Source organism: Drosophila willistoni, assembly GCF_018902025.1.
Source record: "Drosophila willistoni isolate 14030-0811.24 chromosome XR unlocalized genomic scaffold, UCI_dwil_1.1 Seg144, whole genome shotgun sequence".
Taxonomy (NCBI): Eukaryota; Metazoa; Arthropoda; class Insecta; order Diptera; family Drosophilidae; genus Drosophila; species Drosophila willistoni.
Genome location: NW_025814057.1, coordinates 2,383,737 through 2,396,298, shown reverse-complemented (window position 1 = coordinate 2,396,298; position 12,562 = coordinate 2,383,737). Strand labels below are relative to the sequence as shown.

Genomic DNA, 12,562 nt, shown 5'->3' with positions numbered 1-12,562 from the left:
GTTGTCTGGGGAAAGAGTAACAAAAAATTTAAATTTTACTTTGACTATTACAATCTACTCGTGTGTTTTGCGGGGGCTCTCATACCATTTCACTTTCTCTTGTAGCTGTTATCAGCTCAAGGGTGTTATTATTAAATAATAACTAAATACTCTTATAGTATATAGTATACATATTTACAAGTGCAAATTGCATATTTATTTTGTTATTAGCTTGTAAAAAAAAAATATATATATGTATATATTAGTGTAAACTTTAAATTTTTTCTTTGGAATACGGCTGATCGTAGAAGGCGGGCAGGTGGGTTGGTTGGGATATACAATACTATTTGAGAATTATATTATGGGCAAAAAAAAAAAAAACAATTATAATAATAATATTAAATATGTGTAAACAAAAACAATACTATTTGTTTTCTATTGGTATTGATGATGGCGCAAATTGCCATTGGGACTCAATTGCGGCGAATAGTCCGGCATGGGATAGCCATTGGTGGCCACCAGGATGGTTTCCTGCTGCACTGGAGCCTGTGATGCCTGGCGTGCAGGTGGTGGCTGATTCTTTGGGGCCGGATACTGTTGAAATGCATCAATATTACGAAAACGGCGATCCAATAGATTGGCGTCGCGTGACAAATGTGCTGCCCGTACAATGGCCTCCTCATTGACTTCAATCGTTTCCGCAGTAGAGCTTCTATCCGGTACGAATACATCATTGCTATAGCCACGGATTTCCACTCTGCAAGGGAATTTCAATTTAATCCAATTTCAACTAATATATTCGATCGGTGCTGCTTACCTCTCTTCTTCCTCATAGGCGCGTATGGGGGGTCTGGTGGTCAGTATATCATTGGAATCCTTGCGTGGATTGAACAAAGTATCCTGTAAGATACCAAAAGATATAATGACTCATGATCTTAATGGGAATGTATAATATCCTGATTTCTATATATGTATGTACATATGAATCATTATCATTAATAGTTCAAATTTCCACGTAAATTCCAATTAAAAGTACTCAGTGAGCGAGAGTCCATACAACCAATTTGTGTTGCCGATGGAACATGGCTTATCAGTAAGTAGAGCAAAGCTAACTTTAGGCATGCCGTAGTCGCATTTTTTTTGTGTTTTACCTATTTAGATTCATAATTTAAGTTGTTTTTTTTTGTGCGTATGCCGAATTCTATGTAGATAGATAGAGACTACACACATACCACAAGAATGTGCGACTTGGAGCTTAGTTGCTTGTTCCATTTATGATTTATAACAATAGACAGCAATGAGCAAATGGATATGATGTCATTTGGAATTGGTAAAGTCTTACTCACCGTTCCATCCTTATCGGTGGCAATGCGAACAGCTCGTATTAGTAAATAGATCAAGAGGCCGAAATTGATGAACCATAAAATGAAACCTTTAAAGGATATTATCATCATGGCAATGGCAGCCACTCCGCCTGCCATTAGGGTGGATGCCATTGGATAAATTTCTCCTGCATTCATATCGTTGGCATTATATATTGAAGCAGCTGCATGGAACCGACCAAAATCCACACCAAAAATAACTCCAGCGGTTACATCCATCGCACAAATGATTAGTATAAAAAAGCCCCAAGTATAGATGGCTGCCAGAGTTTGCTTCACATTGTCTTTACGCACAACTGAAATATAAATAGTTTAGATATACATATCTAGGAGGTTTTATCTAAAGGGGTCTATATATCAACATTATCGATCATTTCTACCGATATCTTAATGGAGATGGAGTAGCAAATACTTTTTTTCTGCGAAAAAAAAAAAATGTAGAGGCCAGAACCATAAAATCATCCAATTGTTGTTATACAACGCGTCTACCATAAAATACAAAAACAAACAAATACAACAAACAATTGTAATCAGAAAAAAAAAAGTACATTTTGCGTTCTCTCTTTGGAATTTTCAGTATTCCTGCGAGGGTTGCTCATAGATAAAAACTAAGGTTCCATTCTTGAATTCTTGAAATATCTAAAACTATAACAATCAATTGGGATTTCTTGGATGGCACACAGTTTGAGTTTGGGTTTAGGTAACTTTCTTTTGATTTTTATCTTGGGCTTATAAAAATGAATTGGGGTTTAGTTATTTTTTTGTGTAATGCCGACTGATAAAATTGCAATGAATCATAAATAAATGGAAGCACAATGCGTTATCTAAGGGAGGAGGGCGATTGCATTTCCACATCCGTTTCGTAAATTTTGTTTTCTTTCTTAGGGTTTACTCACACAGGAATAGCGCAATGGAGACAATAAACCAGCAAACAGCTACACCCAAATATACGGAATCCCAGATCAGTAATTGTGTGGGATCGAAGACCGTTTGGACCTCATTCAAGAATGTATAATTGAAGTTTTGATAATAATCGAGTGGCATTTTGCAGTAGTCCGTGTGGAAGTATACTTTAAAGAACACATACTTCATCATGGTGCCAAAATTCAATTCCGGCGCTATATACAGAATGCAACAATATGCCAATATGGATGTTATCGTAAGACCAATCCAGATGACTGATTGAATCTGTGCAAGAATACAAAAACGATATGTAAATGATTAGATTAAACAACGATCAAATCTATATATGAGAGAAGTTCGTATCAACCCGTGCATACATGATGTACATATGAATGAATTGTCTCTGCTCAGTGATTCAATGTTGGATGAATGGTGTTTTCTTTATGGCCAGCTGATCTGATTACACTTTTTCTAAAGTGTTTGTGTGTGCATAATGGGGTACTCCCTGATTGTCAGATATGATACGTTATAGATGGATGGATGGATGGTATGATGATAGAAGGCAATTAAAAGAAGTGCCAGAAGTGCTTTCAGTGTGTACGACAAATGTCAAAAATTTGTCCTTATCTAAAGTGTTGAAGTGTGTGTGTGTGGGTAAAAGAGGTCGCGGTCATCGATTTGAGAGATATGAGATTTTTGGATCACACATATATTTATGTATGTTATGTACTTACCACGCCAAGTATTCCGGCCCATAGTACGGCCGTTCGCAATGATGGGAAATTCTTAATGGCCGTGCCGCCCGTGGCCCCGTACATTTTGAGCTGATCGGTTGGCTTTTGTTCGATTTGGATCGATTTGATTTTCTCACGCGCCGTAACGAAACGACGACCGTTTGGCAACTAAAAATCGACCCGGACACCAAATAGGCAAAAACGTAACATGCGCCAATTAATTTTGCGTTTAGTTTTTTGTTGTTGGTTTGCGTTCTGTTTCGATAACTGGGCGATAATGGAATCTCTACTTTGAATATCAACAACACCAACAAGGTAAATGTCCAATATATATATTTTCGCTGATATGTATGCGTTCGCTTTTCGTTTCGTTTGCCAACTGAATTTAGCTTTGCCGTCTTCGTTCTGTTACCAAATTGTATATCAATTTTAACTTTTTGTTGTGTGTGTTTGTGTGTCCCAGCTGATAAGGAGGCCAGAGCTATAGCCAGGCGATTTTCCTTCGTGGCTGTCGGTCGGTGCTAAATAAATAAATCGAGCGCCTAAAAATGAAATATTCAGCTTAATGGCATGTGAATCTTATCGACAAAAACAACAAAAAAAAATGTAGTTTTTCATTATTATTATTAGACCACCTTATACACACATTTAGTTGTGTATTTTATGTTAGCAAACACATTATCGCTGCTATCGTTTGTTTTGCCTTTCTTACCTCATGATTTCATTGAGCCTTATATCTGTTTTTGTTTTGTTTTTTTTTTTTTGTTTGCGGTGGTTGGCTGGTCCGTTAGGTGTGCATTTGAAATGCCATGGTGGCGCCCTCTGCTCATTTGATCGATCAAGTGGCCACTTTCCGATCAAGTGGCAACACTGATTCAAGTGGCGATAACTCAGCTTTAGTGTGAACGTATTTTGCAGAGCAAGCACGGCGCAATCAATTTTTGACAATCTAATTTTGGACTTTACCCGAAATTCGAATCATGAGTTATTACTACGACTCCTCATCGTCCTCGTCCTTTTCCTCTTCCTCTTATGATTCGTATTCCGACAACGTATCAGACGATGAATCCAGCGAAGAGGAGATGTCATTTGGTGAGGGAATTCAAATTGCTTTGATCAATATACAATGGACACCTCAAGAGCTAAAGATTATGACAACAGATGCGCAGATAATACAGAACATAATCATGAAAACGCTCTGTGATCATAATCCGGATTTCAAGAAAGCATTTGGAGGACTCAGCTCGGCTGACAGCTTTCTGGATGATATTCAGTTCTCGTTACCCGACAAATACGATCTCAATATTGAATTAAGGCTGCCTTTGTTCCTTCAGGCTGTTTGTGCCTACGATTATTCCGGTTTCGTTTTTCTACATGTCATTGGTGGAGATTATGGCCATCGCTGCGTCCAAAAATATAATGGAAATTACTACATCAATCGCCTTCAATTGCAGAAGTGGTTAACAAATTGTTTATCCAAAGTGATGTATCAACTTGCTTTTGTCAATGTCAGCCGAAGACGCGCCTATAGCTTAAAATATATTCCACGTGGTGACGAACATAGATTCGAGGCCATCGAGACATCTGGAAATGGACGCCGTTTATGTTTTAATTTTGTGCCCTCCATTAAATTTGCAGCCAATCAATGGCCTCGGGGATTGGATAAAGTGCCAAATAAAAATCTAGACTGGTATGCAAAGCCACGAAACTATGATAAAGCAAACTGTCAGAATGATAGTCGTTCATTCATCATATCAGCTCCGCATTGGGAGAATTTGGCACTGTATAATAAAAAAAATCTCAAGAATTCGTTGCGTCTGATGAAAGCTTTTCGTCAAGCCAATGAAATGCATGGCCAAGTAAATTACATGATCAAGTTAATCTATCTAAATGAAATCAATAAGAAGCCTGAATCCTATTGGTCACAGTCGCCAGGAGAGCTATTGATATGCGTGAGTTAATTGTTGTAATTAGTTTGTTCCTCAGTAATTTTAAATATTTTTCTCGCTTTCTCAGATGATGAATAAACTAATTATTGGTTTGCTGAAAAATTACATACCCTTCTATTTGGATCCATCGCATAATTGGCTCGACCAACTCAAGGAGTCCGACAGGCGTCAATATTTACGCAAAACCAGTCGATGCTTGAACAAACTTAAACGTCGTCAAAATGCCAACTATTTAACCGATGAAGATCTTGATGAATTTTTTGGTGTTTAACTCACTCTTTCCTTTTTTTTCATAAAAACTTGTAATGATATTTTTGTATACCGAACTACAATTTACATATACATATGCACTTTTCATTTAAATTTGTACATAGTTTGTGTTTTTTTCTTTAGATTTATGGTGTTTATTATGTTTTATTTATGGTTACATTTTTAACATTTTTTTTTTGTTCAGTTAGAATTTGTTTTTAGCAATAAACTCGGTCAACGTTCGACAAATATATATGGCAGATTACAAAAAAAAAAAAAAATACTCTGATGTATCCCAACTTCATCCATCCATTCACATTATCCTTTTATCCTTTCATCATCAGATGATCGATCGTTCACTCTTATAACATACAAACTAGCAAGCAACTTGCAGCAGGTACGTTGAGGAGGGCCTTGTTAATAACCGCTTAAACATAGAAACTAGTCTTACAAATTAGTTAAGATTTTCTTTTTTTTAGATGTCTGTATGGTAAGAAGGGAGTAGATACAATTATAATAATAATAATAATAAAAAAAAAAGAAAATGGGGGAAAAAACAGACTCACACACACACGCACACACACACACACACACACGCACACATACATTGGTATATATTACATATAACGATTACGGGAAAGGGGTGTCCAGGGAGGAATTTATGTTTTTGTTTTTTCTTTTCTAGATGAATTTCCAGCACAACAATTGAAAATTCTTCCGCATGCTTCTCCAGTTTGTTTTTTTTTTTTTTAGTAGCGTTGGCTTTCGCGATCCGAATATTTGCCACTTAGCTTGCTAACCGAATACCTATCCGAATAGTTATCATATTTATCGGCCTTATAGTTGATCTCTTGTGGTGTATAACCGATATTCTTTTGCCAATGTCGCGTCCAATACAAATCCTCGTTGCGCACTTGCGATGGCGTTTTGGCATCCCGGCAGACATACACACAGTAGATCATGCAGCCGATCAGTGTGAGGAAGCCAAAGATCAGGAATATAATGCCCAATATCCACACATAGACGGGCTCATAGAACTGAACCACAACAACAAAACCCAATGTGACCAATATGAGGCCCAAGTTGAGTAAAAGCATTAAACAGCAAACGCCCTTGACATTGGGACAAAATGGATTGGGGGCCGACATTGTTTCGATTTTGGCTCCACGTTTGGTAGTCGAGCGGGCACTTCTTCCCGTTTTGGCAGTGCTGGCCACCGAATAGACACTGCGCGGTGCTCCACGTGACACTGGACGATGACTATAGCGGCTAAAAAAAATGCAGAAGGACATGAGAGTGGAACAACCAAATTTAATTTCGCCATTACCTAATCTCGGAGGGCGCTTTATAGGCGGCACTGGTCACATAGATATCACTGCCAGCATCTCCTGCTGCCTGGTCATAGCTCAAGGCGGAGGGCGCCCTGGGCGGTTGACGTGTCGGCGGCGGACCACTCAATGAACGGGGCCCACCATTATCCGGTGAGCTGGATAGGCCCATTTGACTGTGGTTATAGCTATGCTGCAGGTATTGACCACCACTGCCGTTCGTGGAGCGTTTCTTGCGTGATGAATTGATGTATTGCGACTGCTGGGATTGGGGTGAAATCCGTTCATGGGTCAATGTGTATTCAGAGTAAGTGGAGGGTGCACGATGCGAATGCGATTCCTCGCCATCGGAATAACCGCGATTCGAATGCACATACGGCGGATCTGGGGTCAGCCGTCCATGGGTGGCCACATAATGGCTGCCCTTCAATCTACGGAAAAACCAAATTCAATTTTCAGTTGCTCAATCGATTGACTTCATTGATTGAAACTCACTTTTTCACTTGTCGTTCATGCATTTCCAAAAGTCCAGAATTTTTATTTCGTTCTGTTTTAATTTTTTGATTACTTTAAATGAATGGAAAGGAATGTCGTTTGAGCGGAGAGGTTCGTCTTACACGGCGGAATGGCGGAATGGCGGTTCACGGCAAATGTTCTCGACTAGCAATTCCACACACTGCCTGCAAAAAGAAGACATACAATCATTAAATTTGCCGACAAATTGAACTAAATTAAATCTACAATTGATTTGCATTGAATTTAACTTTGTTTTTGACTTTACTCTGATTTCCATTCATGCCAGAGTTCACTGTATTTTTTGTTTGATTTGATGACATGACAAAAGTCTACACACACACATACATAATTGGTAAATCTCCTGAGAGCTCTCAAGAGTCAACTTATTGTTTTTGCCTCTTTTCTTTCTTTGCCAAGGCGTGGGCGTAAGCAAATAAACATATCGATAAGCTTCTTGCCGCACACACACAAATCCGCACACTCTTCTCCTCTCCACTTGCCCCTCAACAGCACTCCATTTCAGATCATTTCACTCTGAGAACCGTAAAATTGTATTTTGTGTTACTTTATTTATGATTTGACAGGAGACACACCCAGAATTGTCGTTTTCGTTCTCGCTCTCGTTTCGTTTTCTTTTAAATGCAGTTCGTTGCACCTGGCAACGTGGCAAGGTGGTGGCCATTGCCATTGCCATTGCCATTACCATAAGCATTCCGAGTGCTTTAGTGTGTCCTTGTGTCAACTATTTTTACCGCATGCCACATGCCCCCTTGACAGTAAAGAAAAAAGTTTTTTGCATGAAATTTTCTTTCAAGTTCAACTGACATGGAAATGTGCGAATGGAAATGTTTTGCGAGGGTGGGCGGAAAATTGAAGTTGCTGCTGCAATTTGTCACTTGGTCACGTAGCGTTTTCGGTCGCTCATCCTTAGCTTGGCCAAGGTGACAGGTGACACACTCAAGATAGACTTTGCTCAAAAGCGCGATAAGAGTGAAAAGCACAACGCATCACCTAACAAACTGGTCCAGGCCAGACTGGACCCCATGATGCCGCAAACTTAATTACAGGCTGCTTCTCTCCCAGTTGCTCAAGGGATTTCTGTTCTCTTTACTCTAGACCTGTGATAGATACGAGTATATTAATTAAAGCTTAAAACTTGAAATAAACGATGTGTGTCTCCCCTCCAACCAACCAACTAACTAATTAGTAAGCATTTTAGCACTTGGTTACTCTTCGAGTCGATGTCTAGGAGAGAGGGTATTGGCTAGTCGTCCATCGGTTCTCTCTTCTTCATGTGAATATATCAATGGCGGCTCTGTTGGCTTTGTTGCTAGCCTTGTTATTTAAATGAATATTATTATCGCCTTGGCTTTGTTTTTGTAGTTTGTTGTTTTTTGTTTTCGTTTTTGATGTTCTTGTTGCTGATAAAATTGAGTTATTGCTTCGATTAAGCCAATTAAAGGGTGTCGTTAGTTATCGGGGCAGGAAGGCTTGTCAAGTTTCAACCTCCTTGCTTATCCCAGCTCCATCTTCCTCCATTCCTATTCGAAAGCAGCAGCCAATGTCGGCCCCTTTTTTGGTGTCTTTGTGTGTGTGTGTGTGTTTTGTTTTAGGAAGGATCGTTTGGGGGCTTAGCCCTTTTTCTTATTATTATTTCAGCTGGATGCATTTTACATTTGTGTTTCTTTTCTTTTCTTTTTTTTTTGGTTGCCTGGCGGTCAATCGCGATACAATTGTCTATTCCCTCCCCCTTCCCCCCTCACACCCATTGTCCCCCGTCTACAGCATTTGCCTTCTTTATTATTTGCCTCTGTGGTTTCGCATCTTTGGAAACTTTCAAGTTCAATGCGGTGATTTTGGCGCCCTGGGGATCTACTGTGTGTGTGTGTGTGTGTGTGTGTGTAGGGGGCGGGGTCAAATGAAAAATCGTAACAGCCAAACCCCTTTAGAACCTTTTTTGGGTAGTGTGTGTGGTCTTCACCCCGCCATGCCCCTTCCCCCCATAACTAGGACCCAACTAGAAGGAATCCTCGCTCTTTTCCATTTTGGTTTTTGACCATTTTCTATCACTTTGGCGGGCATCAAAGGCTGATTTTCTGATGTTGTTCTTGCAAAATTCCCAAGTGTGTCTATCTCATCTCTTCTACCACTGCCCCAACTGCCCTGCCCTGCCCACCTAGACATCTTCCATCACTTCCATTGCTAAGCACATTGATTTGTTTATGCGGTTTTTGTGTGGTTTCTGGTTTTTTTGTTTTCTATTTTCTGTTTTCTTAGGGCTCGTTTTGCCTTAAAGCCTTTTTTCGGGGTTTTTCTTTGTCGAAATGCCATTAAAATGTATTTGCTTTCATATTTACCTTTGGCGCTAAAAAATAAAACCGACTTTTGACGACGACAACGACGAGATGAGAGGAGCAGACGAGGGTTGGAGTGTTGGGGGGGACCCCTTTAACCATTTAACGCAACATAAACAGCATTAATAAGGCCTGACACAAAATGTGTGAGGGGTCTTTTACGATTCAATATAATATATGGCTCATACATGAATTTTGCATTTTGCTCTTTGATGATGGATTTCACAACTTTCGCTGGCTGCTGGCCGCTTCCGTTCCACCGTCTTTCGACTCAACTCGACTCGTTCAAAGCGAACGGAAGTCGTTTACAAGTGAAACACAATAACAATAACGAAAAAAAAAACCAACTCAAACGTAACAAGAAGTTAATTTTGTAGCAATTTTCTGTTAGACAAAAGTGAGAAACAACCACAAAAATGCAGTCACCACACCGCCCTTCCCCCCCCATGCCTTTCGTTTTAAGGGCAAACTATTCCAGTTGGGTGCCAATTTGGTGGCTTCATCATTTTGTGGTCAAGTGTCATAAAAGGTTCAACAGATATTTTAAGACCTCAACTTGCTTTGCATTTGGGGTCTGTGCTCTGGTCTAGGCTGGCCTGGCCTGGCCTGGCTTGGCCTGGTCTGCTCTGCTTGGCCAAAAGCCATGGAAATTTCATGGCCACACATTTTGTCGTCGTCGTCGTCTTTTCAGTTTGGTTTTTCGGGGCGCGGTTTAGAAAGTTTTTCCTCTGTTAAAACTGGGGCAAGGCATTCACTAGAACCGCAGGCCAGCAGCAGCAGTTGCCTGGGACAAAAGTGTAACACACATTCACACACACTTACACACAGCCTTTCACAAGCTGTGGTACATGAAGCAGGAGGAGGACGAGGAGGAGGCGGAGGAGGAGGAGAAGGGAGACAGGCTCAAGAAAGTTGCCTGGCAAAAACAAAAAAAATTACAAGTCTTACAATATTTGTGCTTATAAATTTATACGAGAAAGAAAAGAAGCAAGAGAGATAAGAGACAGAGAGAGAGAGAGAGGGGGACAGAGAACAAATGCAGATTTTCTGGACCGGGAGCCGCCTTAAGATGCATTCTCTTTGCCATGCAACACACATTTCAACTCGTTTAGAGAGTGGAAGCAGTGCTGCCAATTTAGCTATTTTCCCACTAGATCTAGTGGGTTGCAACAAGGAAATGCGGGATAAATTGTGAAATAGCGGCTAGCGGGAATTATAGCTATTTTGCAAGAAAAACAAACTTAACTTTATATTTTGAAACATTTAGTAACTTCGTGTATTTTTATGCTCTATGATGCCACATTTTCATACGAATAGTATTTTTTTCATTTGAATGGCAAAAAAACATCGATAAGCGAAACGAGTACTCACAATCAGTCTTATCGTTTTCTGTGAAGTTTACTAAATGTTTCCCTATTTTTAAACCGCGAGCAAAAGTTGAAAAATGCGAAAAATTTACAATCAAAAACCGCGTGGTAAAGATTGGCCGACTTTAAATGCAGCTGATGCGGGCAAATGTTATTGCAAATACTGACATTAGTCAAATGAATATTGTCAAAACGAAGCAAAGAAATAGGTACGGCTAATACAACTTTGAACGTCATTTTACATATAAGGAAAAGCTTTTGTAAAGCTAATATTTTACAAAATTGTTAATTACAAGAAAAATGCTGCCACGATTACAAATTACCAACATCATGTTAGAGAAAGATAGGGACCAATGAAACCTACATAAACCAAGATGTTGAAGATAAAGTCACTGATGAAATCATCTAAAATATTGAAATAAACCAAAAATAAACAAATATTTTCTTTTTTTTTTGGCTACGAAGAAATATTTCTAGCTATTTCTAGCTTTTTTCAAAGGTTGATTTAACGTTTTGATGCAACGAAATGTTGGCAGCACTGAGTGGAAGTCGAAAATTTCCTTAACAATGGGCGTAGCCTGAAAATTCTACTGAAAATTTATTTACCAAATATGAAAGTTGAAATCTCTTAAAGAGATTTACCTACAAATAATTAACAATAAGCAGGCATCCACAACGTCCTGAGTTTTGTCTTATTTAGTAATTTTGATTAACAAAAACAAGTTACAAAATACATTTTACACCTGACAACAAAAGAAGGCATAGGGGCTAAGGGGGGAGAGAGGGAGATGCTAATGTTGATGATGATGATGTCTGGTCTAAGCCAATGATTCCAATTCCAAACAGTTACATTTCTTGTTGGCTTATGGCCTCAATTTATCAGTTGAAACAGTTAAACAATAGAATTTGTTAATTTTTACAGCTTGCGACGAGTCTTGGCCGTTGGGAAAGAAAATTGTTAAATTTTGTTGGCCTTAAATTAATCTGTGAATGTTGCTTAAGCGGCTAAGCTTGCTTGATTTTACGACTTCTTGGAGAGATGACTCTTTGCTTGCTTGGTTGGCTCTGCATTTTCTCCTTCTTCTTGTTGTTGCTCATTCTCAATAATCAGCATAAAATTTGATTGCATTGTTAAAACACAAACACTTAATGCCGAATGCTTGATGCCTGACAACGACAACAGCAACAACAACAACAATTCACAGTGGCAGCCATTAAAACTGGTGATCTTAGAAAGACGTTAAGTAGCCATAGCCACAGTCATTTGCCATAGCCATGTCGAGGGGCGATTTGGCCTGGTCCTGGTCCTGGTTCTGGTCCTCGTTCTGAGCTTGGCCAACGCGTTAATCGCTTTTAATTGCTAAATTACGCTCTCTGCATGGGCAACATTGTCCATATTCAAGTGTCCCGAGTTGCCTAGTATAGGTCGCAGACCTGCTTCAGACCAGCTCCATCCCAGGAGGCGGCTGTTAACACTCTTTCTTGGGATTCTGTTCAGAGAGACAGAGAGAGAGAGAGAGAGCGAGAAAGAGAACTGGAACTGGGGATCTAGGCAATGCTGCTAATGCGTGTAATTAGCCGCAAAAAAAAAACAAAAAAAAAAAAAAAAAAAACAGACCAAAGAAGAAAATAAAGCGGCAAGACCACTTAACTGATTTATTAAAACGTTTTTCCATTAAATTTTTAACCCTGCTGGCTATTAAAAACACTAACACTAACACACACACACACACACGCACAGAAACTGGGTAAAAAGAGGCCGCAGCAGACCGGCAATAAGCCACCAAAAAGCGGGATAAAG

At 39.4% G+C, this 12,562-nt stretch overlaps 3 protein-coding genes across 3 annotated transcripts; 1 reads left to right on the top strand and 2 right to left on the bottom strand.

The window, feature by feature from the left end:
* Nucleotides 1-152: 152 nt before the first annotated feature.
* LOC6639417 lies at nt 153-3,361 on the bottom strand. The gene is made up of 5 exons (XM_002062367.4): nt 2,999-3,361; nt 2,258-2,549; nt 1,326-1,657; nt 797-879; nt 153-736 (listed from the first exon to the last, which is right to left on the bottom strand). Exons 1-5 carry the CDS (start codon nt 3,080-3,082, stop codon nt 415-417), a joined length of 1,113 nt encoding a protein of 370 aa, XP_002062403.1. The 5' UTR covers nt 3,083-3,361; the 3' UTR covers nt 153-414.
* Nucleotides 3,362-3,881: 520 nt separating this feature from the next.
* LOC26529591 lies at nt 3,882-5,310 on the top strand. Its single transcript, XM_015179172.3, has 2 exons — nt 3,882-4,950; nt 5,015-5,310. Exons 1-2 carry the CDS (start codon nt 3,979-3,981, stop codon nt 5,216-5,218), a joined length of 1,176 nt encoding a protein of 391 aa, XP_015034658.2. The 5' UTR covers nt 3,882-3,978; the 3' UTR covers nt 5,219-5,310.
* Nucleotides 5,311-5,924: 614 nt separating this feature from the next.
* On the bottom strand, nt 5,925-7,081 carry LOC6639418. The gene is made up of 3 exons (XM_002062368.4): nt 7,020-7,081; nt 6,524-6,955; nt 5,925-6,465 (listed from the first exon to the last, which is right to left on the bottom strand). The coding sequence occupies exons 1-3, from the start codon at nt 7,040-7,042 to the stop codon at nt 5,946-5,948; spliced, it is 975 nt and encodes a 324-aa protein (XP_002062404.1). The 5' UTR covers nt 7,043-7,081; the 3' UTR covers nt 5,925-5,945.
* Between the last annotated feature and the right edge of the window lie 5,481 nt (nt 7,082-12,562).